At 49.4% G+C, this 23,318-nt stretch overlaps 1 protein-coding gene across 1 annotated transcript in view; it reads left to right on the top strand.

Moving 5' to 3' along the window:
• The window catches only part of Creb3l1 (cAMP responsive element binding protein 3 like 1), a 42,926-nt gene that overhangs the window by 18,423 nt on the left and 1,185 nt on the right, over positions 1-23,318 (top strand). The window contains exons 2-10 of the mRNA XM_075961413.1: positions 2,407-2,635; positions 10,031-10,212; positions 11,491-11,569; positions 14,562-14,719; positions 15,249-15,398; positions 15,551-15,609; positions 15,919-15,987; positions 19,407-19,506; positions 20,190-20,316. Coding sequence (XP_075817528.1) covers positions 2,407-2,635; positions 10,031-10,212; positions 11,491-11,569; positions 14,562-14,719; positions 15,249-15,398; positions 15,551-15,609; positions 15,919-15,987; positions 19,407-19,506; positions 20,190-20,316 — 1,153 coding nt within the window. The remainder of the gene's footprint in view (positions 1-2,406; positions 2,636-10,030; positions 10,213-11,490; positions 11,570-14,561; positions 14,720-15,248; positions 15,399-15,550; positions 15,610-15,918; positions 15,988-19,406; positions 19,507-20,189; positions 20,317-23,318) is intronic.

Genomic DNA, 23,318 nt, shown 5'->3' with positions numbered 1-23,318 from the left:
GGTCAAATACAAAGCAATACCTTTGCTCCTTGGGGAAAGGCGCTGCTTAAATGAATGGTGCCGGCCTGGGGCGTGTGTGGCTGCCTAGGCCTTGGGCTCCATCCCCGTAACCTCTTGGAGGTGAGAGGATCGGAAGTTCAAGGTCATCTTAGGTTAAAGAGAAGTTGGGGAATATACGAAGGCGCTTTGGAAGGCTTAAATAAAAACAAAAATATAAAATAATGGTGACGGATCCTGGGAGAACAGAAGCAGGACCCCAGAATAAACCAATAGCGTCTCTGAGCTAAAATCCTGGCCTTTCTCAGCACACTTGGTGAGAGGGGAAACTCAAACCACCTCTCTCGGCAGATTCCAAGCTCATGCCCAGAGTTTAGCGGCTGCTGTTTTCACAGTAATAACTACAAGCGCGGAGCACTTACTACCCACCAAGTGCTGCTCTGAGCGCTTCCGGTACGCTCACTCATTTCAGTCTCCTAATTGTATGAGGTGTGTACGAAGCACGTGACCACCACTTGCTCCCCATGGCAATGATATGGGGTCTGAATGAGGAAACTGAGACACAGAAAAGTTAAAAAAAAAAATCAGCAAGTAATGGAAACTAGTCTACACGGTTGCAGCGCCTGCTCATTCCCTGCTCTTTGAAGACCTTTCATAAGGTGCTGAGCCTTATCCTGAAGCGGAAGGCATTGCCCATCCCAGCCTCCTGGGGACAGGATCCTAGCAGTTCAGGACACAGGACATGGAGCTAGTTCCACAGTGCCAGCCCTTTGACCAGGCTACGATACAGAGCCTGAAGCAACCCCACTCAATCTCATTCAGCGACCAGCAACAGCACTCATGAACAATAGTCACCCTATGTGCGCCTCCACGGCTCCTGGGGGAGGGGGGAGCACCTATTGTGTGTTGGCCCTGGAGTGTCTATTAATAATATGACGTTTGTTGACTTTGTGGCAGTTTAAGGAGCCGCTATCAACCTTTACTCATATGTGGCTTAACCCCACAGTAAGCATAGCAAATGGAAAGTATCATCAGCCTTTACACAGAGGAGGCTAAAACACGGCTTAATTGACTTTCCCGCCGTCACTATCGGAGTTTTTGTCCTTTTATTTCTGAGAAAGGGACTTGGCATCTTTATCAAGTATAAACATATCTGAGATTAATATTTCACCAGGTTTTTTACTTCAGTATGTGTGATGCATTCTGATATTTTCTACTTATTTTGTATTTTATTCTATTCTATTTTACTTAAATTCTGCTCATAAATGCCCACATGGACAGGGGCCAGTTTATATAATTTGGATGTCATAAAGCCCTTGCTTAGCATACACAACACCCCAGATGAAAATAAAAGTCATGCTTTCATTTCTATGTCGAAGCTTAAGGAGTTGATTGGCGGAGGCAGAAAGTAGAATAGTGCTTGCCAGGGGCTGGGACTGGCAGGGAAAACAGGGGCTGGGGACAGTGGGCCATGGGGACAGGAAGGCAGTGACAAAGCAGTGGGAGCTAATGTTTTGTGGCACGGTGGGGTACTGTGGTTGACAACGATTAATTATATACATAAAATAGCTAGCAGACAGCATTTCCAGTGCTCCACACAAAAGGTTACATGTTTCAGGTGATGGATATGCCCCATGAACCCAACCACTGGCACACGTGATGAATGTCAAAGTCTGCCTCTTAGATATGTACAATTATGGTGTGTCAAGGAAAAATTTTCCAAGTATATTTTTTAAATTTTGGTCATGAGCCACTAAATTAATTTCATAACCCATTAGTGAGTCGGTACTTGCAGCTTACACAGATCGAGTAAACAGCTGGCGGGATCAAGGGCCTGTATAAATGTGTGGCTGGGAACTGATCCTGGGTCCTCTGCAAGAGCAGCCAGTGCTTTTAATTGCTCAACCAACCATCTCTCCAGACCCTAATTTTTTAAATAAATGAGCCCAAGTTTTAAAAGTGAGGGAGTTGGTGAGATTGTTCAGTGAGTGAAGACACACTTGTCTCCCCTGCCGGAACTGACTTCTCCAATCCAATCCCACATAAAGATGGGAGGACAGAAACAACCCCACAAAGTTATCCTGTGACATCCACACATGTGCTGTGGCATGCCTGTACACATCCACACACACTATAATGATGATAACAAAACAATATTTTTGACAGGTTCTCTCTCTCATGTTCTGGAACTTGCTATGTGACCAGGCTGGCCTCAAACTCACAGAGATGTACCTGCCTCTGCCTCCTGAGTGCTGGGATGAAAGGGTGTATCATCATGAGAGTTGGAGTTGGTGAAGTTGGTCATAGTGTGGGTGGTGGTGACATGATGGTCGGGAGGGAAGACGCGACTTCACACAAGTACCTGCACTCCCTCTATGAGCCAAACTGAGGTTCCTCCTTCCTCCCCAGCACTTTCCAGAGCACCTGGACCACTTTGTGGAGAACATGGAGGACTTCTCCAATGACCTGTTCAGCAGCTTCTTTGATGACCCTGTGCTGGACGAGAAGAGCCCTCTGCTGGACATGGAACTGGACTCCCCTGCTCCAGGCATCCAGGCTGAGCACAGCTACTCCCTGAGTGGGGATTCCGCACCCCAGAGTCCCCTTGTGCCCATCAAGATGGAGGACACCACCCAAGGTAAGATGTGCCAGGGCCCAGGAGGGAGGAAGCTTCTGAGGGGACAGGCAGAGTCATCTGCAGCCTGAGACTCCCAGGGCATCTGCCCACAAAACCCTCAGCAGGGTGCAGCTCCTGGCCTTTTGGCTCACCCTGATTGCAGTCAACAAGCAGTTCACACAGAGTGGTCCTTAGGCAGCAGTGTCCTGACAGCTTCTCACAAATGCAGAGCCTGGGGGCTGCTGGAGGTGCCTGTCACATGGGCAAGAGAACCCATAAAAACCAGGTGGTGGCAGGTCCTGTAACCACAGGCACGTGCACGGAGGAGAATAGACTAGGAGACAGGTGAAACAGAGCTTCAGGCTCAGTGAGAGACTTTGTCTCAAACAAGAATTCGGAGAGCAATAGAGGAGGACATCTAACATCCACCTACCTCTGCCTTTCACGGGCACACACAAACATGAACAAGCACCTGCGTGCCCTCCCATTCATGTCCATACACATAAACACGCACACATGAACACGCACCTGCATGCCTTCCCATTCACATCCACACACATGAACACACACATATGAACACACACATATGAACACACACCTGAATGCCCTCCCATTCACGTCCATACACATAAACACACACACGTGAACACGCACACGTGAACATGCACACGTGAACACGCACACATGAGCACGCACCTGCGTGCCCTCCCATTCGCAACCATACACATAAACACACACACATGAACACGCACATATGAATACACACCTGCGTGCCCTCCCATTCACATCCAGACAAATAAACACACACACGTGAACACGCACACGTGAACACGCACACATGAGCACGCACCTGCATGCCCTCCCATTCGCAACCATACACATAAACACACACACATGAACACGCACATATGAATACACACCTGCGTCCCTCCCATTCACATCCACACACATGAACACGCACCTGCATGCCCTCTCATTCACATTCACACACATGAACATGTACTTGCATGTCCTCCCATTTGCTTGACATTCATGTGTCAGATCTCTGTGAATTCGAGGCCAACCTGGGCTACATAGTGAATTCTAGGAAGCTAGAGCTACATAGAGAGACCCTGACTTTAAAAAATAAATAAATAAGCCATAATAATAGTAATAGTAATAATAATAATCTGAACTGAAGCCAGCCCAGCATAGTGTGTGTGTTGGTAACCCAGCACTCAGGGAAGTCTGAGGCCAGTCTAGGCTACATGGTGAGGCCTTGTCTCCAGACACACAAACTACAAACAACAAACAAGAGCTGTTTAAGCCACTCCTCCTGGTTAAGAGCACTGGCTGCTTTTCCAGAGGTCCTGAGTTCAATTCCCAACACCTACATGGTGGTTCACCATGTCATCAGATCCAATGCCACCTCTGTCAAACAAACATGCAGGCAGAGCACTCAAGCAGAAATAAATATTTTTAAATGAAATTCAGTTACACAGGAGACTGAAACAGGAGGATAGAAAGTTCAAAGTCTATCTGCCTAACTTAGTAGATCCTATCTCAAAAATTTACTAAAGGAAAAAGGCTGGAGTTCAGAGCAGCCATGGTCTATGACTTCCCACACTGTAGACCACACTAGGCTCTGTTCTAAACGAAGAAAATTCTACATCCACTCAGCCCCGCTGAGTCTGAAACCCCGTAGATAGGACCCAGCATACCAAGGGATGCTGAGAACCACTAATTCAGGCAAAAAGCAGGGGTAGTTAAGTAATAGATGAAGCTGGGCCTGATGGCTCATACCTATGATCCCAGCACTTGAGAAGCCGAGGCAAGGAGAACCGTGAGTCTGAGGCCAGGACCTAGCACGTTTCAGATTAGCCTTGGATTACAACATATTACCTCAAAATAACAACCATAACTGCAAAAGTCATCATCCTAAATATGGACAGATTACAGAGAGTCTGGAGCCTCCCATCTCTTTATACTGACATCCTCAAAACACCACCGAGGAGCCTGTTCTGATGTTTGCTCCCAACATGGGGCTCAGTGTAGAAACCCACTCTTCCAACTCCTATCTTCAGAGCAAACAACCTTCTGCCTCCGAATTGCTGCTCACAAATGCCCCACCTCAAAACACTGCCTGTTTCGTCATTTCCTCGAAGACAGGTAGTCCTGGCCCCATCATTTTTGGCTGAGTGATCATAAACCTGTCTGTTTTAAAATTAATTTATTTTTATTTTCTATCCATGGTTGTTTTGTTTACATGTATGTATGTCAATCACATACATGCAAAACAGGATAATAAATTCCCTAAAACTAGAGTTACAGACAGTTGTGAGCTGCCATGTGGGTGCTGGAAATTGAACCCGTGTTCTCTGAAAGAGCAGCCAGTGCTCTTAACCACTGAGTCATCTCTCCAGCCCCCAGATCTGTTTCTTGACCTCTAAAAGCCTCAGTATCTCAGTGTCTCCACGGTGCCTGCGGGTCCCCTGTTTCATTTGTACCACACATGGCAGCAGAACTGTCTAGTTCACACTAGCAGATAGGAACCGCAGAGTGTGCCAGAGCCAGTGCCCTGCTTCTACTCTGTCTTCCAGCCTTGGGGGCAGCAAAGGCTGCGGGGTCGAGAACTTAATAGGATTCCATTGTGTCCTGGTATCTTCGTTAGCTTATATGCGATCTTGATTAAAGTCTTTGACCTTTCTGGACTTCTGTTTCCTCGATTATAAGATGGAAAAGGGGCTAGGTAGATGGATCCAGTCAAGAGCACATCCTGCTCCTGCAGAGGACCTGAGTTCAGTTCCAGCACCTGGCTGAGCCACACACAACTGCCTGTAACTCCGGTACTCCGACCTTGAGGACACCAGTACTCACTCACACACAGATATGCACATAGACATAATTTATAAAGTATTTTTAAATCTAGGAGGAAAATCTTTTTTTTATTTTTTCGTTGTTTTTAAAGGTTTTTTTATTTTATGTGTATGAGTGTTCTATCTGCATGTACGCCTTTATGTCAGAAGAGCGTAGGTGGAGGCCACCCGTTCCCGGCCACCCAGACATGAAATAATCACACACAAACTAATCACAACACTGCTTGGCCAATCACTTAAGCGTATTACTAACTAGATCAACCCATTTCCATTATTTTATATTTTACCTCGAGGCTCGTGGTTTACCGGTAAGGTTTCCAGGCATCTGTCTCCTTCCGAAGCTACATAGCATCTCTCTGACTCTGCCTTCTTTCTCTCTACATTTCTGTTTGGATTTTCCACCTAGCTTTACTCTGTTAAGCCATTGGCCGAAAACAGCTTCTTCATTAACCAATGGCAATAAAACATATTCGCAGTCTACAGAGAGGAATCCCACATCAGATTCCACTATAGATGGCTGTGAGCCACCATGTAACCAGTTGCTGGGGATCGAACTCAGGACCTCTGGAAGAGCAGCCAGTGCTTTTAACCCCTGAGCCATCTCTCCAGCCCTGAAAGTCTTTTTTCTAAGATTTTTTTTTATTTATTATGTTATACAGTGTTCTGTCTGCAGAAGGGGACACCAGATCTCATTACAGATGGTTGTAAGCCACCATGTGGTTGCTGGGAATTGAACTCAGGACCTCTGGGGATAACAACCTGTCTTCTTAACCGCTGAGCCATCTTTCCAGCGCAGTGAAAGTCTTTTTATAAAGATGAAAATAACATATACCTGAGAATTCTGGACAGGAATTAAAAAGAAATATATTCATAAAGTTCCCAGCTCCAGGCCCAGCTTAGGATATATACCAACTAGACACCTCGGTTTTGGGGCACATTAAAGTCCTATTAATTCTACAAGCATCTAGAACAATGAATGGAATTTTTTCATCTTCCCTTCCAGAGGACAATGGCCTTGGGTGTGAGTTCTTAATTGTCCCAGCTATTAAATGCTCATGAGCGTTGGGGTCTTAGTCTGTATTGTGCTGCAGAGTCTCTCCAAGAGCCACAGGTCTTTGTCCTTCCTGCCAAGAAGGCAGGGACACCTTCTGGAGTTTCAAGAGGTCCCCTGGCTTGTGACTGCTGAGCTCCCAGTTTTTCACCACACCTCAGCAGCTGCCAAGTTCCTGGATCTCTGTGAGGTCTCAGACTCCAGCCTGGGCAGAGCCAGGATATGCTGCGAACCTCTCTCATCCCATGACAGTGTCTCCATCCACCCTGCCGGCTGGCTCAGCACCTCCTCAGCCACCCAGGTCTATTTTTAAAGCAATTTGCCTGTGGCCCTTTGTGGGGACAGCTTCCCGGATGCTCACAGCTTGCCCCTGTAATTTGGAAAGGCTGTTGGTGTTCTGGACTCTATGGCTGCCTGTGGCCCAGGGTTGGGTTCTCAGGCTCCCAGCAGGGAGGAACCTGCCGTCTGAGGTGGTGCCGGGCAGTCTCTGACCTCTCCACACCCACAGTGTGCCTCAGAGTCCCCTCCATCCCACCCTGTGCAAGCTGACCTGGTCCTGCATTGCTGCTGCCTCTGCTGCAGTATTCCCTGGGAGTGGGAGACACCCACTGCCCACCAGGAGAAAGTGGAGGTCTGCCAGTTCTGCAAAGACCCCCTCTGTGACTGCGTGTTAGGAGACGAACTCTACCCTGGGAAAGGCTAAGCATTCTCTTGCCTCCACCAGTCCTCATCGCTGAGTCCTGTGGACTCACCCTTCGAACTTGGTTTCTAACGTCACGTGTGTGGCCCCTTATGGAGAAAGCCTTGGGTTCCACCTCCAGCACCAGCTTAAACTGGGCACAGCGGCACACACCTGCTTGGGAGGTGGAGGCAGGAGGACCAAGGTCATGAAAGTCATCCTCCGCTACATAGCAAGTTCAGAGCCAGCCTGGACTACTTGAGACCTTGTCACAAACAAACAAAACAAAAGGGGCTGCAAAGATGGCTTATTGGTTAAGAGCACTGGCTACTCTTCCAGAAGACCCAGATTCAATTCCCAGTACCCACATGACAGGTCATGACGGATCACAACTGTCTGTAACTCTAGTTCCAGGGATCAGACACCCTCATACAGACATACATACAGGCAGGGAAAACACCAATGTATGTAAAATAAAACATAAAAAGACAAGCAAAAGGCAACTCTTCCTTCCAAGTCTTTCCTCTCTGTTTATGCTGCCTGCCTTTGTCCAGGTTTCATCTTCTCTCTCCTGGACCATTTAGTTCAACAGCAGCCCCATGTCTACCTCCCTACCCCATCTTATCACCTCCATGTCCACCTCCCTGCCCCATCCTGTCCCCCCATATACCTCCCTGCCCCATCCTGTCCCCCCATATACCTCCCTGCCCCATCCTGTCCCCCCATATACCTCCCTGCCCCATCCTGTCCCCCCATATACCTCCCTACCCTGTCACCCCCATATATCTCCCTGCCCTGTCACCCCTATATACCTCCCTGCCTCATCTTGTCCCCCCATATATCTCCCTGCCCCATCCTGTCACCCCCATATATCTCCCTGCCCCATCCTGTCACCCCTATATACCTCCCTGCCCCATCTTGTCCCCCCATATATCTCCCTGCCCCATCTTGTCCCCCCATATATCTCCCTGCCCCATCCTGTCACCCCCATATAGCTCCCTACCCTGTCATCCCCCTGCACCCAGAAGTACAGTCAGTCTGTTTGTTCTCCTTTCACATCTAAATCTAAAAGTGACAAGCAGCTGAGCATCTTTTAAGGAGGCCACAATGTTTGAAACAGATCATCTGAGAGTGCACATGGATGTTATCGCCTTTATAGAAATCTCTGGGTCTTATTCATCAGAACAGGAGCTCCTCTTAATCAACCTTCAATCTTGGCAGGGAAGGTGGGAGGGAGTGGTTCACATCATGGTGGCTGGGAAGCAGTCAAAAGAGCCAGTGTTATTCCTTTTAAATTAATAATCCGATGGGAGGACCTAGGACTTACCACAGGGCAGGGAACCCTGACAGCTCTTTGGACTGGAAAGGGAGGGGGAGAGGAGTGGGGGGAAGGGGAGAGGGATGGGAGGAGGGGGAGAAGAGTGGGAGGAGGGGGAGGGAAATGGGAGGCTGGTGGGAGGAGGTGGAAATTTGTTTTTTTTTTCTTTTCTTTATCCTTTTATCAATACAAAAAAGAAAAAAAGAAAAAAAAATAATCCGAGGATTGAGCTGGAAAGATGGGTCAGTGGTTAAGAGCACTGGCTGCACTGGGTGTGGTGGTGGCGCACACCTTTAATCCTAGGACTCAGGAGGCAGAGGCAGGTGGATCTCTGTGAGTTTGAAGCCAGCTTGGTCTACAAAGAGAGTTCCAGGACAGCCAGAAAACCCTATCTCAAAACAACAACAACAACAAAAAGAGCACTGACTGCTCTCCCAGAGAGGTTCTGAGTTTGATTCCCAGAAACCACATGGTGTGGCTCACAACCACCATGATGAGATCTGGTGCCCTCTTCTGGTGTGCAGGTGTATATGCAGACAGAATACCGAGAATACTGTGTACATAATAGATTTTTTAAAATGCCTGCACACCAGAAGAGGGCACCAGATGTCATTACAGATGGCTGTGAGCCACCATGTGCTTACTGAGAATTGAACTCAGGACCTCTGGAAGGGCAGGCAGTGTTCTTACCCTCTGAGACACTGCTCCAGCCCGCTGTGCCCAGCTTTCTATCTGGTGCTGGGGACCTGAACTAAGGTCTTCATTCTTGCACAGCAATCCCCTTCCAGACCAAGCCATCTCCTCGGCCCACTTTCCTCATTTTATTTACTTATTTTGTTTTTTTTGGATTTTCGAGACAGGATTTCTCTGTAGTTTTTGGTGCTTGTCCTGGAACTAGCTCTTGTAGACCAGGCTGGCCTCGAACTCACAGAGATCCGCCTGCCTCTGCCTCCCGAGTGCTGGGATTAAAGGCATGCGCCACCACCACCCGGCTTGTTTGTTTGTTTGTTTATTTATTTATTTATTTATTTAGTATACAATATTCTGTCTGTGTGTATGACTACTGGCCAGAAGAGGGCACCAGACCTCATTACAGATGGTTGTGAGCCACCATGTGGTTGCTGGGAATTGAACTCAGGACCTTTGGAAGAGCAGGCAATGCTCTTCACCTCTGAGCCATCTCTCCAGCCACTTTCCTCATTTTAAAGATGAGAAAACAGACTCAGAGAGGATAAGCAGCTTGCCTAAGGTCGCACAGCAGGTCAAGGGAGGTCTGGGCGCTGTGGTCAAGCCCGTTCTGTGAGTGTGCAGATGCAAGATGTTCCCACACATCAGCTTCAGCAGAGTGTGCCAGCTTTCCTGCCCAGTGATATCAGTGTACCCTGACGGGCACTCTAATATCACCCTCAGTCCAGGGCACTCAGCAGTAGGCAGAAGTCCGGAAGTCCGTCAGCGCTCTCTGCTCTGGGAGCCCCTGAAGCTGAGTCCCTTCCCACCTCACCTTCCCCTGCAGATGTAGAGTGTGGAGCGTGGGCACTGGGACACAAACTGTGCTCCATTATGGTGAAGCAGGAGCAGAGCCCGGAGCTACCCGTTGACCCTCTGGCTGCCTCCTCCGCCATGGCTGCTGCTGCCATGGCCACCCCACCACTGCTGGGCCTCAATCCCATCTCCAGACTGCCCATCCCTCACCAGGTGAGCCTAAACACTATTGACAGGGGCCGAGGGAGGGAGACAGAGGGGAGTGACACCCGATGTCTTGGACTACCCCCAGCAGGGCTCCATGAACTGGGAACCTTGGGGGCTGAGGGTTCTCTGCCTCCCACACTGACCACCCCTTCACCATCCTCCAGGGAGCACAAGCAGAGAAAGCTTTCAGGGCACCAGTCAAGGACATCTGAAAGGGGGGTACTTATTGACAGCCAGCTAGATCCTTAGTGACCAGAACTGGTCAGCCAAAATCAGAAGGAGGAAGGGACCGCAGCAGAGAAGGAAACAGAAGTTCCCAGGAGTTCAGCCCCAAATCACCAAGTCAGAAATATTAAAGCTTCTTTTCCTGTTAGGTTCCCTCTGTAAGCGGTGCAGGGCACAGAGCCGGTCTGTAAAGAACCATCTGAACCACAAAAGTGCCTCCGCCACTCTACATGGTCCCCTCATGTCCCCTCTCTGTGGCACTGACATTGAGCTGGGTGTAGACCAGGGAATGTCCAGGCTCCTCGATACCCTGCACTCTCCCTGATTCCTCCTCATTGTCCTGTGTTCAGCACTCTGTCCCTATGCAGTGTTGTGATCTCTGCTGCCAGCAGACTCAGTGAGGAGAGCCAATCCCAAGAGTCACACCCTCCTCACCGAGATCACCACTTCCGTACATGTTGGTGAAGTTCACACGTATAAAACTACACAGTCCTTTGGGATGTAAACAAATAGGAATGCATACTCGTTAAGAATGTTCATCTGGTTTCATCGTGCCATATGTGAAGCCCCTCAAGGGCTCTCACTGCTGCGAGCATCTGTGTATGGACCAGACGCTCATTTCTATCCCAGGATCCATGGCACGTTTCGGCTTTCTCTGAGCCTTGACCAAGTAATCCCTCCTGAATGGCTACCGTGAAACTAACATGACCTCTCGTCCTCATGGCAACCACATACCAAGACCTACATGGCTTTCATAGTTGATGAAGGGTTGGTCAGTATCTACCCAGAAGGTGGCATAGCCCCAGGCCACAGGAACCCTGCTTCCTGAGATTCCGTTCTGACCTTCACTATGTAACCACCACTCTCTCTCATAGGTGTAGTGAGGCTTTTCCAAACATGAGAACCTGCCTCTCTGTTCTCTCCGGGCTGAGCCTAGGACTCTTGAGGCCAGCCATTCTTCCAACTATGCAGGGTAGATCTTCAGCCTGAGGGAGGTGAATAGCATAGTGAGGATTGTCCCAGGGGCAGGTGATAGAACTGAACCTGTCTCTTTCTCAGGCCCCAGGAGAAATGACTCAGCTGCCAGTAGTCAAAGCAGAAGCCCCAGAAGTGAGCCAGTTTCTCAAGGTGATGCCAGGTAAGCATGCACAAGAAAGACTCTTTCTGCTTACAGACAGACAGCATCTAGAGTACCCCTGCCCCTCAAAACTCCCACTTCTCCCCAAAAGTTCTTACCCTCCCAATCTCCCTCAAAACTCCCTCTTCTCCCCAAATGTTCTCACCTTCCAATCTCCCTCAAAGCTCCCTCTTCTCCCCAAATGTTCTCACCTTTCCAATCTCCCTCAAAGCTCCCTCTTCTCCCCCAAATGTTCTCACCTTTCCAATCTCCCTCAAAGCTCCCTCTTCTCCCCCCAAATGTTCTCACCTTTCCAATCTCCCTCAAAGCTCCCTCTTCTCCCCCAAATGTTCTCACCTTTCCAACCTCTTGCTCTTTATCTGTCTTGCTCCCTTATTTTTTCCATTCCTTCTTTACCCAATCTTCAACTGTCACAATTCCACCAACATTACTTCATTTGCTGATCCTCCTTCCATCCGTTCACTAACTAAAGGCCACCTTCTAGTCATCAGTCTTCTTCCACCCATTCGTCCATCCGTCCACCCATCCACCCACCCATTCATCCATCCACTCAACCACCCACCCATTCATCCATCCACTCAACCACCCACCCATTCATCCATCCACCCATCCATCTACCCATCAACCCACCCATTCATCCATCCACTCAACCACCCACCCATTCATCCATCCACCCATCCATCTACCCATCAATCCACCCATTCATCCATCCACCCATCCATCTACCCATCAACCCACCCATTCATCCATCCACTCAACCACCCACCCATTCATCCATCCACCCTTCCATCTACCCATCAACCCACCCATTCATCCATCCACCCATCCATCTACCCATCAACCCACCCATTCATCCATCCATCCATCTGTCCATCCACCCATCTATTCATCCATCCATCCACCCATCCACCCACCCATTCATCCATCCACTCAACCACCCACCCATTCATCAATCCACCCATCCATCTACCCATCAACCCACCCATTCATCCATCCATCCATCTGTCCATCCACCCATCTATTCATCCATCCATCCATCCATCCATCCATCCATCCATCCATCCATCCGTTGTAGGAGCTGCGGGCTGTGTTCCTGCCACCCCAGCTCCTGATCGCCTGGCTAGCTTATGCCCTGAAATAACAACACACAAACTGTATTCATTTAAACACTGCTTGGCCCATTATATCTAGCCTCTTCTCGGCTAACTCTTGCACCTGGACTAGCCCATTTCTAATAATGTATGTAGCACCTCAAGGTGCGCTTACCAGAAAAATTCTAGCCTACATCCATCCTGGGTCAGAGCTTCATCGCCTCTGCCTCAGAGAGCAGCGGCCTGGCATCTGAGCTCACTTCCTCTTCCTCCCAGCATTCTGTTCTGTTTACTCTACCCACCTATGTTGTAACCCATCAGGGCCAAGCAGTTTCTTTTTTAATTAACCAATGACCTTCCTCCATCATCCATCCATCCACCCATCCATCCATTCATCCATCTACCCATCACCCATCCATCCATCCATCCATCCATCCACCCATCCACCCAAACATCTGTCCATCCATCCACACATCTGTCTATTCATTCATCTGTGAATCCATCTATCACTCTACCACCCACCCATCCATTCATTCATCCATCTCCACACTCGTCCATCCATCCAACTAACAACCCATCCATATGCCCATCTATCCATCAACACATCCACCAAACATCCATCAATTTATCCATTTAACCATCTAACCATCTACCCAAACACCATCCATCTATCCATACATCCAACCAAGGTTTACTAGGTACCATCTTAATTGCCAAAGTAAAACAAGAAGACAATTCTGTACCCTAACGTCGCAATATGGGCATGCAGATAGCAAATCCACAGGGAGCCTGTACACTAGGTCAAGGGGGCACAGTCAGCTTCTGAGAGTTACTGGAATGAGAAAGGGTAGCACAACTGTTACAACCCCACTTTATCAATTTGTCAACGTTGAGTCAACATCTACTGTACGTATGTCGAGCCCTGAGCTGGAAATGTGAATAAGGTACCACAGGTGTTGAAGGGAAGCCTGACAAGGTGCGGAGGTTTGGGCTAAAACACCTCTCACTTTGAGTTCCTAAAGCAGTCCCCTCACTTACAAGCTCACTGCATCCTTGTGACTTGGAGCAGAGTCATTTCAATCTTATTCAATAGAGGAGGAATCTCACTAAGATCACATGATTGGAGACGCACAGTCAGGACTTGATCTCAGGTCTGTGGGTTCCAAGCCCATCATTCTTTTGGGAATGTGATCTGTAAGAGACAAGTATGTGTCAAAGGAAAGAGGGAGGCCTGCTGTAGGGCCAACCAATGCCAGACCCTGCATGCATGGTCACACAGCCCAGGTTTCCACTCCTAGAGCTTCCCGGGGTTCTTTGCCATCGCAGAGCTTTCCCGGCATCTCTGCTAGCTGCTGAGCCTCTGAGACATCTCTTTCTGACACCTGCTGACTGTTGGCCTTCCTGCTGCTCTGCCCAGGAAGGGGACAGTGTGGAGGAGAAACTCACTCCTCACCCTTGGCTGTAATCCCTGTCCTTGAAATTGGATCAGCATTTTAGAGTTGGAAAAAGAAAATGGGAGGACACTGGTCAGCCTGCACCACCCTGGATATGGTTGGAGAGCCTAGTCCCCTCTGAACTATAGAGCTGGGGCTCTAAAGAACCCAAATCCTGCAAAAGCCACAGGTAGGGGAGCATATAGCCCAGGGGCTCCTCATCAAAGTTACAGGGGGCTTCCACTGCACTGTCAAAGATAGGCAGTACTCAGCAGTCATCTTTTGGGATGCCAGATGTCTTCTTGGGACTGTCAAGGGGCTTCTGATGTTCCAGCGGAGGTGAAGGACCTATTGGCAGGCACATTTTCTTCAGGGACAGGGCTGGCATGGCACATGTTCAGCTGAACTTATGATGTCAGAGAAGACATGGGGTGCAGCCATACTAACCTAGCCCTTTACTTTTTGCAGAGGACCTCGTGCAGATGCCTCCAACACCCCCAAGCAGCCACGGCAGTGACAGTGACGGCTCCCAGAGTCCCCGCTCTCTGCCCCCTTCCAGCCCTGTCCGGCCCATGGCCCGCTCCTCCACAGCCATTTCCACTTCTCCGCTCCTCACTGCCCCTCACGTAAGCAACTAGGGATGGGCTGGTCCTGGAGGCTAGGCAATGGGTAAGTTTACCCGGTGCCTAATCAATGAGGGGTCTGGACACCCCACATCTGGTACCTCTCCCATCAGTTTCAGGGAAGTGCCCATCTGGCAAGGAAGAGGGGGGATTTCTCAGTTCTGCCTCAAAATGCATGGAAATTAGAGGCAGTGAGACCATGTCCAGGGAGGCCTAGAAGCCTCGCTGTGATGGAGCTGAGAACCTCACATTTATGAGCCTGGCAGTCACCCAGGCTATCTCCAAGGAGCAGTGTTTGGGGGCAACATGAACTAGGGAGGGAGTGACCTGAGGGAGGTGCTGTATAGGGGTCCCTTGGATAATGAGCTTTGGGACTGTGGATTCTTGGGTAGGACAGGTGAAGGAGCCCCCCCAAAGCCATCTGACATTCGATGCATGTTACTGGACTTAACTCAGATGCTTCCCCTCAGAAAACTGAGGTTCAGAGTGCTGTGTACAAAAATTTGAACCTGAGATTATCTGTTTTCTTCAGAAACTACAGGGGACATCAGGGCCACTGCTCTTGACAGAAGAGGAGAAGCGGACCTTGATCGCCGAGGGTTACCCCATCCCCACCAAACTCCCCCTCACCAAGACTGAGGAGAAGGCCTTGAAGAGGGTACGCAGGAAAATTAAGAACAAAGTAAGACTGGAACCATCCCTACCCTAAGACTATGGGGAACTTTCCACTGAAGAGGGCTCTGTCCCTTGGTGATGTCAGTTCTGAAATTGGGGACCACCTAGGAAGTGAACACAGGGCTATGGTAACCCTTGCTTTGGGACTTCCTCCTTTAGATCTCTGCCCAGGAGAGCCGCCGCAAGAAGAAGGAGTACGTGGAATGTCTAGAAAAGAAGTAAGTCGCCTTTAATCCCAGCACTCGGGAGGAAGAGGCATGTGGATCTCTGTGAGTTCGAGACCAGCCTGGTCTACAAGAGCTAGTTCCAGGACAGTCTCCAAAACCACAGAGAAACCCTGTCTCGAAAAACCAAAAAAAAAAAAAAAAAAAAGAAGTAAGTCTTCTGTGGGCCGGGACATCAGCCCGCTGGGTGCGCCAGCCTCAGCCAGAGCCCAGCTGCAGGCAGTGGGATGGTGGGGGGCAGGGGCTGTGGGGCAGGTGAGCCTGTGGGAGTGCTTCCAGCCCGTGCCTGCTTGACCCTTCCAGGGTGGAGACATACACATCAGAGAACAATGAGCTGTGGAAGAAGGTGGAAACCCTGGAGAATGCCAACAGGTGAGTGGTACCCCTGTGTCCCACCTACCTCACTAAAGGTGGTGGCTGGCTCTGAAATAACTAGGTCAGGATGGTACCCCAAAATGTACCCCAGCAACTGGGAGCTCTGTCATCTTGTCAGTCCCTGTTTCCCAGCTGTCCTTGACTGCACGTGACACTAGACCTTGACGGGCTGGTAAGATGCCCATCAATGACAGAAGCTCTCCAGGTGAGCACCTCCCCACCCCTGCAGTGTCAGGGTCAGCACTGTCCCTCAACTTGTTAGAAATTCTTATTCTCACCAGGTGGTGGTGGCACACACCTTTAATCCCAGCACTCAGGAGGCAGAGGCAGGTGGATCTCTGTGAGTTCAAAATCTACAGAGAAAGTTCCGGGACTGGCTTCATAGCTACTGAGAAACTCTGTCTCTAAAAAAACAAAAGAATTTTTTTTTAATTTAAAAAAAAACCGAAATGCTTATTTTCTCTTTCAGGGCATGGTGGTGCAGGCCTTTAATCCCTATACTTGAGAGGCAGAGGCAGGAAGATCTCTGTGAGTTCAAGGCCAGCCTGATCTATACAGGGAGCTCCTGGACAGCCAGGGTTACATAGAGAGACCCTGTCTCAAAGAAACAAACAAAAACAAAGAAATGCTTATTCTCAGGCACAAAGTTATGTTTGCTGAATCACTCACTGCAGCAGGAGAGACCAGCAATCTGTGTAGATCTTATCTTGTTTTGAGACCAAGTCTCATATAGTGTAGACTGGCTTCAGATTTGCTAAGCAGCTGAGGACAACCTTGAACTCCTGATTCCTCTGCCTCTACCTGCTAAGTACTAGGTACCAAGTGTGTCACTGTGCCTGACTGCAATCTGCACTACTGTTGTTTGTTTCATGTGATGAGTGTTTTGCGATGTCTGAGCAGCACATGCGTGCAAGTGCCCATGGCGGCCAGAAAAGGGTATTGGATCTCCTAGAACTAGAGTTCCAGATGGTTATGAGCTGCCATGTTGATGCGGGAACTGAGCCCAGGTCCCTTGGGAAAGCAGCCCATGGCTCCACTATGGAGCCTCTCTCTCCTGCAGTGTTTAGTGTACCTGCAAGTAGTCCCCATGGCTGTTTAGTGTGCTGGCCTAGACCCTTCTACTTAAAGCCAGTTCCCCATTATGGCCTGAGAGCTTGTAAGAGCTCAGAAATTTCAGGACTTTTCTAAGATTGCTGGGTCAGAATCTACATAACTTACGTGCGCACGTGTGTGCGTGTATGTGTGTGCTCTCAAGAATGTGTTTGTGTTATCTCTGTGTGTGGATGTTATCTCCGTATGTGTGTTATCTTTGTGTGTGAGTGTGCTATCTGTGTGTTACTATGTGTGTATTATCTGTGTATGTAAGTTATTTCTGTGTAATCTGTGTGTTTGTTATCTCTGTGAACGTGTGTTATCTTTGTATGTTATCTCTCTGTGTGTATTCGTGTGTCATCTTTGTGTGTGTGTATTTGTGTGTTACCTTTGTGTGTATGTGTGTGTGTGCTGTCCAGAAGTCAACATCTGGTGTCTTCCTTGGCTGTTTTTCACCTTATCATTTGCAGCAGGGTCTTTCACTGAGCCTGACACTCACTGATTGGCTGAACTGGCTGGTTTTGTCCTGTGTCACCGTCCCCTTCCCTGACACACCAGCACTATAGCAAACATACCCGGCTTCCGTGCCTAGCTTTTTTTTCTTTTTTCTTTTTTTTGACAGGATCTCTATCATAAAGCTCTGGCTGTCCTGGAACTCACTCTGTAGACCAGGCTGGCCTTGACTCACAGAGATCCTCCTGCCTCTGCCTCTTAAGTACTGGGACTAAAGGTGCGCACCAACATGCCTGGGTCATGTCTGGTCTTTTCACGTGGGTGCTGAGGATCCAGATTCAGATCCTCATGTTTGGGTGAGCACTTTACTAAGCTCTTTCTCCAGCACCGCAACCGCACTTTAACAAGCACCCTGGCTGACTCCCTTGCACTTATCTGAGGAACATTTGTGCCAGGGAACCCACGTGACACCTGGAACGTAGCAGGAAATCACAGTCCTGGGCTCTGGGCTCCTCTCCACTCTGCTGTGTCTTGTGGACCTCTCTGGGTCTCTGTGTTCTTGGCACCACGGATATGACAGCAGCCCTGACTGGCGGGACTGTGCGAAGGTTCTGTAAGACGCTATCACTAAAACCAACAAGGCATGTGGCATTAAAGAATGCTCACCCGGCCAGACAACAGCGGTGCAAGCCTTTAATCCCAGGACTCGGAAAGCAGAGACAGATGAATCTCTCTGAGATCAGGGCCAACTTGGGTCTACACAGCAAGTTCTAGGTCATCTAAGGTTACACAGAGGAACCCTGCCTAGAAGAAAGAATACTTTTCTGAATTCTAGATAGTGCCCTGAGCTACACATGCACTGCCTTGAACCCAGGATCTTGTTTGTGTGCACTAGCCTGCTTTACCACTGTGCTAAGCTCCCTTGTTTTGTTTCTGTTTACATTTTTTTAAAGTTTTAAGTTACATTTATTTAGTGTGTGTGTGTGTCTCTGTGTGTGTGTCTGTGTATATCTGTGTGTGTGTCTGTGTGTGTGTGTCTGTGTGTGGGCACCTGTGCAGGTTAGAGGACAACCTACAGAGTCTTTCTGTGTTGTAGCTCAACCCTGAACGTCCTATGTACCTAGGAAGAGCCACCCTCCTGTTCCCACCTCGGGGAAAACCCTTGCTACTTTTTCTCCTTCCAGCTTCTCAGGAGAAACCCAACCACTGCCCTGATTGGCTTAAAGAATTCGCGACTCCACCCTCACACCCAATCACGATGGGGGCGGAGCCTTCAAACTTCATCTAGCTACCTCTGCCCCTAAATATCGAAGAGCTTTAGGGCTATTTTGCCACCTGCTGTTCACCTCAGGAACTGCATGAACCGGGCAGAGTGGAAAAGTGCAATATTAACTCTTTAACAAAGGATTCCGTGCCGGGTAGTACACAGTTCTTGCCCTCACTTAGCATCGGAGATTTACATGGAAGTCCACAAATAAAACCAAAGTGTTCCAGGTGTTGTGATAGCAGTAAAACCAGCAACAAAACTCATATAAACAATGCCTGTCGTTTACTGATCACACTACACACTGTGCCAAGCATCTGTCTTGTCGAAGCAGGGTGCTGTAGGCTGCAGAGGAGGAAAGCTGATGTGTCTGTGACTGGTGCTGAGTGGGAAAAGAAATAGAGCCTTTCTTGAGAAGAGTCAGGAACAGTTCAGGGCCCCTACCCAGCTTTCCACCATGGAGCAGGTCCCTGGTACCTGCAGAGGAGCCAAGCAGGAGGTGGTCACCTAAGCATGGAGGCCCAGTCAGGAGCAGGACGGGCTCCCTTAGGATGTTAGACACGGCTCTGTGCCTGATCTCCCCTGATGACTACCGTGCCTTCCTCAGGACCCTGCTCCAGCAGCTGCAGAAACTCCAGACTCTGGTCACCAGCAAGATCTCCAGACCTTGTAAGATGGCAGCCACCCAGACGGGCACCTGCCTCATGGTAGGTACTACTCCCTAGCACCAGGTCACAGTGGGTAGCTCCTCTGGAGGCCTGCTCTCTAGGAGAGTCGCAAGGGGTCAGTGGCCTGACCAGGCCAGTTCTAACAGATTTGTGATTGATGTTTCTGAATCTGGTGGAGGGCAGGTCCTTGGGAAAGTGGCTTCCACAGCCTCAGGGAGTGTGGTGACAGGGAGTCTGAGAGCCCCCAAAGGACACCTAGGACAGGTCCAGCCTCTGTTTGGCCCTCTTCCATCAGTCTGTCTCCTCCCGATGAACACATCACATGTTGCCTCTGAAATCCCAAGGGATTGGAGCTCCCCAGGGACCCTTAGCTCCTTCTTTTCAACTTCCTGGGGCTCAGGCTGAGAGTGTGTTGAGAGGGTATGTCCCCCACCCTAGTCACATCTGCAACCCACCCTTTCCCTTCCCGGTTCTTCCTTTCCTGACTTCTCTCCCTGTGGGTGAGAAACATAGAACCCTCCCTCCTCTCTCTGGCACTGCCTTTCATGTTCCCTGGGTTCGGTCTAGGGTAATGTGGGCAAGAGACTCCACTTGGAGGAAGCAGCAGGCTGTGGAGAGCTTTCTTGGGAGAGCGCTGAGCCTTTTGCAGCCAGTGGTTGGTGGGGGGTAGTCTTGCAGGCCCGCCCTGCCCCAGATCTGACGGCTGCTCTGTCTACTACTAGGTGGCAGCCTTGTGCTTCGTTCTGGTGCTGGGCTCCCTTGGGCCCTGCCTTCCTGCATTTTCTTCCATCCCCAAGACTGTGAAGGAAGACCCCATTGCAGCTGACAGCGTCTACACAGTCAGTCAGAGTGAGTACCTCTCAATTTCTGGATGGAGTCAGATACAAGAGAAAAGTCATGCCAGGTACACTTTAATCCTAGCAGTCAGGAGGCAGAGGCAGGAGGATCTGCATGAGTTCAAGGCCAGCCTGGTCTACACGGGGAGTTCCAGGTATTCCAGGGCTACATAGTGAAACCCTGTCTTAAAAAAGTTCGGAGACTGGAGAGATGGCTCAGTGGTTTGATTCCTAACCCACATGGGGGCCCATGGCTGTGTGTAACTCCAGTTCCAGGGAGCCCAGTAACCTCTTCTGGCCTTTGAAGGCACCAAGCACACACACGATGCACAGATACACAAGCAGGCAAGATACCCATATACATTTTAAAAAATTAAGAATAAATATTTTTCAAAGATTGAGGTTGGAAGCCAGGCAGTAGTGGTGCACACCTTTAATCCTAGCACTTGGGAGGCAGAGGTAGGTGGATCTCTGAGTTCAAGACCAGCCTAGTCAACAGATTGAGTTCTAGGTCAGCCAAGGCTACACAGAGAAATCCTGTCTCCAAACAAACAAACAGATAAATAAAGATTGGGGTTGGCATTATCTCACTCCACACTTTTTTTTTTTTGGTTTTTTTCGGGACAGGGTTTCTCTGTGGCTTTGGAGCCTGTCCTGGAACTAGCTCTTGTAGACCAGGCTGGCCTCGGACTCACAGAAGATCCGCCTGTCTCTGCCTCCCAAGTGCTGGGATTAAAGGCGTGCGCCACCATTGCCCGGCCTCACTCCACACTTTAATTTTTGCAGACAGAATACGGAGCCACAGCGAGGGTCTGTGGCGTGTTTAATATCAGTGGTACATTTGGGACTAGACTCTAAGTCTGCCTCTCTGAGATCCTTTGGTGTGACTTGGAGGATACAGCCTTCAAGGACAGTGGAGTGTTATAGGTCTAACCTCTGTGTATGAGGGTGGCAGTGGTTATGACGAATTGGCTAAGCACTGTTTGTATTTTAGCACTGGGACAGCAAATAAGTGTCCATCTTCAGTCATTTCTAATGTGATAGAAACTGCCAGACAAACAGAATTAAGAAAGATTCTGATCCCAGCACTTGCGAGGCAGAGACAGGTGGATCTCAGTGAATTCAAGGCCAGCCTGGTCTACAGAGTTCCAGGACTGTTACACAGAGAAACCCTGTCTCTAAAAAACAAAAGACAAAAAAGAAAGATTCTGAGGCACACAGAACCCACAGCGAGGTGTTGGGACTCCGCAGAGTGCCTACTGTGTGAGAGCGGCAGCTGTGCCACCCCAGTGGGGTAGTGTGTGGCCCGGCACAGCGGGCACTGCTGTTTGCTAGTTGTGTGACCCAGGGTGTGTGTTTTAGGCTCTCTAGACGGTGGTTCTGGAACCCAGAAGCTGCTCTCCTTACATGCACATGTATACTAGGTGAGCATGCACCATGCCTTCTGGACAAGCTCCTGAAATGGGGAAAGACAGGGCCAGAAAAGCAAGGCCCTGAAAGGCCAGAAAAGACAGTCAGTACAGACAAAGAACAGCCTGGCTTTCAGAGGCAGAGGCCACTTCAGGCAGGCCCATAGGGCAGGAATCTGACCAACAGAGGAGAAAGAGGAAGCAGATAAGAGGTCAGAGAGAGGGGAGAGCAAAACGCTGAGGGCCTGGAAGGAGGGAGGGAGCCGGGAGGAGGACTATGTGGAAGAGGGACTGGAATCCACTCTGGGAGGGCTGTGACTGGGGGTGAGGGTCCCTAGGCTGTAGATGTCTCAGTAGAGAAGGGAACAGGAGCAGGGCTGAAGGATATAACCAGGGAGGGGAAGGCAGGGCACGGATGAGCCTCTGAAGGAGTGCCGCGCAGGGCAGGGCAGAGGGCACGCCTGAGGAAGGAGGTGGCTCTTTGAGCAGACTGGTTTCCGGACTACAGCTTCATACAATGCCAGGGGCCGCCTTTTCCACAGATTCCCACAGATTAGACCCTTCAAGGGAAGCTGTGAGGCAGCCAGCAGACCCCGGAGCCAGAAAGCAGACTTCCAGGGGCCCTTAATGGTGAGCTCTGGGATGAACGGCCTTAAAACACCTCATTTTTAAGATTTGTATAAGACTTCATTTGCTGTGAGCTGTATAATGCCTGGCACAGGTGTCCAACAAACAGCCATTTTCCTCCCCCTGACTTCTCCGAAGAGTGAACTTGCCTAGAACTAAAAAGAAAAGTTTTCTCTGAATCTCCCAAGAAGTAAGTGGCGTGGTAGAATTAGAACCCAGTTCTCAGAAGATCCTCAAGTTATAGGCCTTTGATCTCAGTTTCTCAAGTCAAGGCAGGAATAGCGCAAGCTTAAGGATTACTCAGGCTACAAAATAAATTAATGGCCAGGCTGAGCAACTCAGTGAGACCCTGTCCCAATATAAAAGAGAGAAAGGGAGGCCAGGGTGGGAGGATGAGCAAGCCGGCTCTGTATCCTGGAGGCAGAGTATCCATGGCCCTAGCATGCATGAAGCTCTGGGTTTGATCCTTAGTACCACAAGAGGGGGAACAAATATCCCCGTTTTCAGTAAGCCAATCAGCACTCTCTTTCTCAGAGTGTGACTTTTTTTTTATTATGTATACAATATTCTGTCTGTGTGTATGTCTGAAGGTCAGAAGAGGGCACCAGACCTCATTACAGATGGTTGTGAGCCACCATGTGGTTGCCAGGAATTGAACTCAGGACCTTTGGAAGAGCAGGCAATCTCTTAACCACTGAGCCATTTCTCCAGCCCCAGAGTGCAGCTTTTTTTGAGCTCGTGATTTTACTAAGCACAGTTTCAGTCCCTTACTCTGTATTGTTCATTGAATCCTTGAATCTCCATGAGGCTGATTCCACTATCCCCATTTTACAGATCAACAAACTGATGCTCAGTAAGCTCAGAGGGGAGTGTGTGTGACTAGCCCGAGCTCATTCAGCCAGGGATCCTTAGGACCAGAATTCAGAGTTAGCCTGTAAGATTCAGAGCCTGCGCTCTTCATGCCTGAGGAGCACCCGGG

Source organism: Microtus pennsylvanicus, chromosome 2 (genome assembly GCF_037038515.1).
Source record: "Microtus pennsylvanicus isolate mMicPen1 chromosome 2, mMicPen1.hap1, whole genome shotgun sequence".
Lineage (NCBI taxonomy): Eukaryota > Metazoa > Chordata > Mammalia > Rodentia > Cricetidae > Microtus > Microtus pennsylvanicus.
This window is presented reverse-complemented; position numbering and strand designations above follow the sequence as displayed.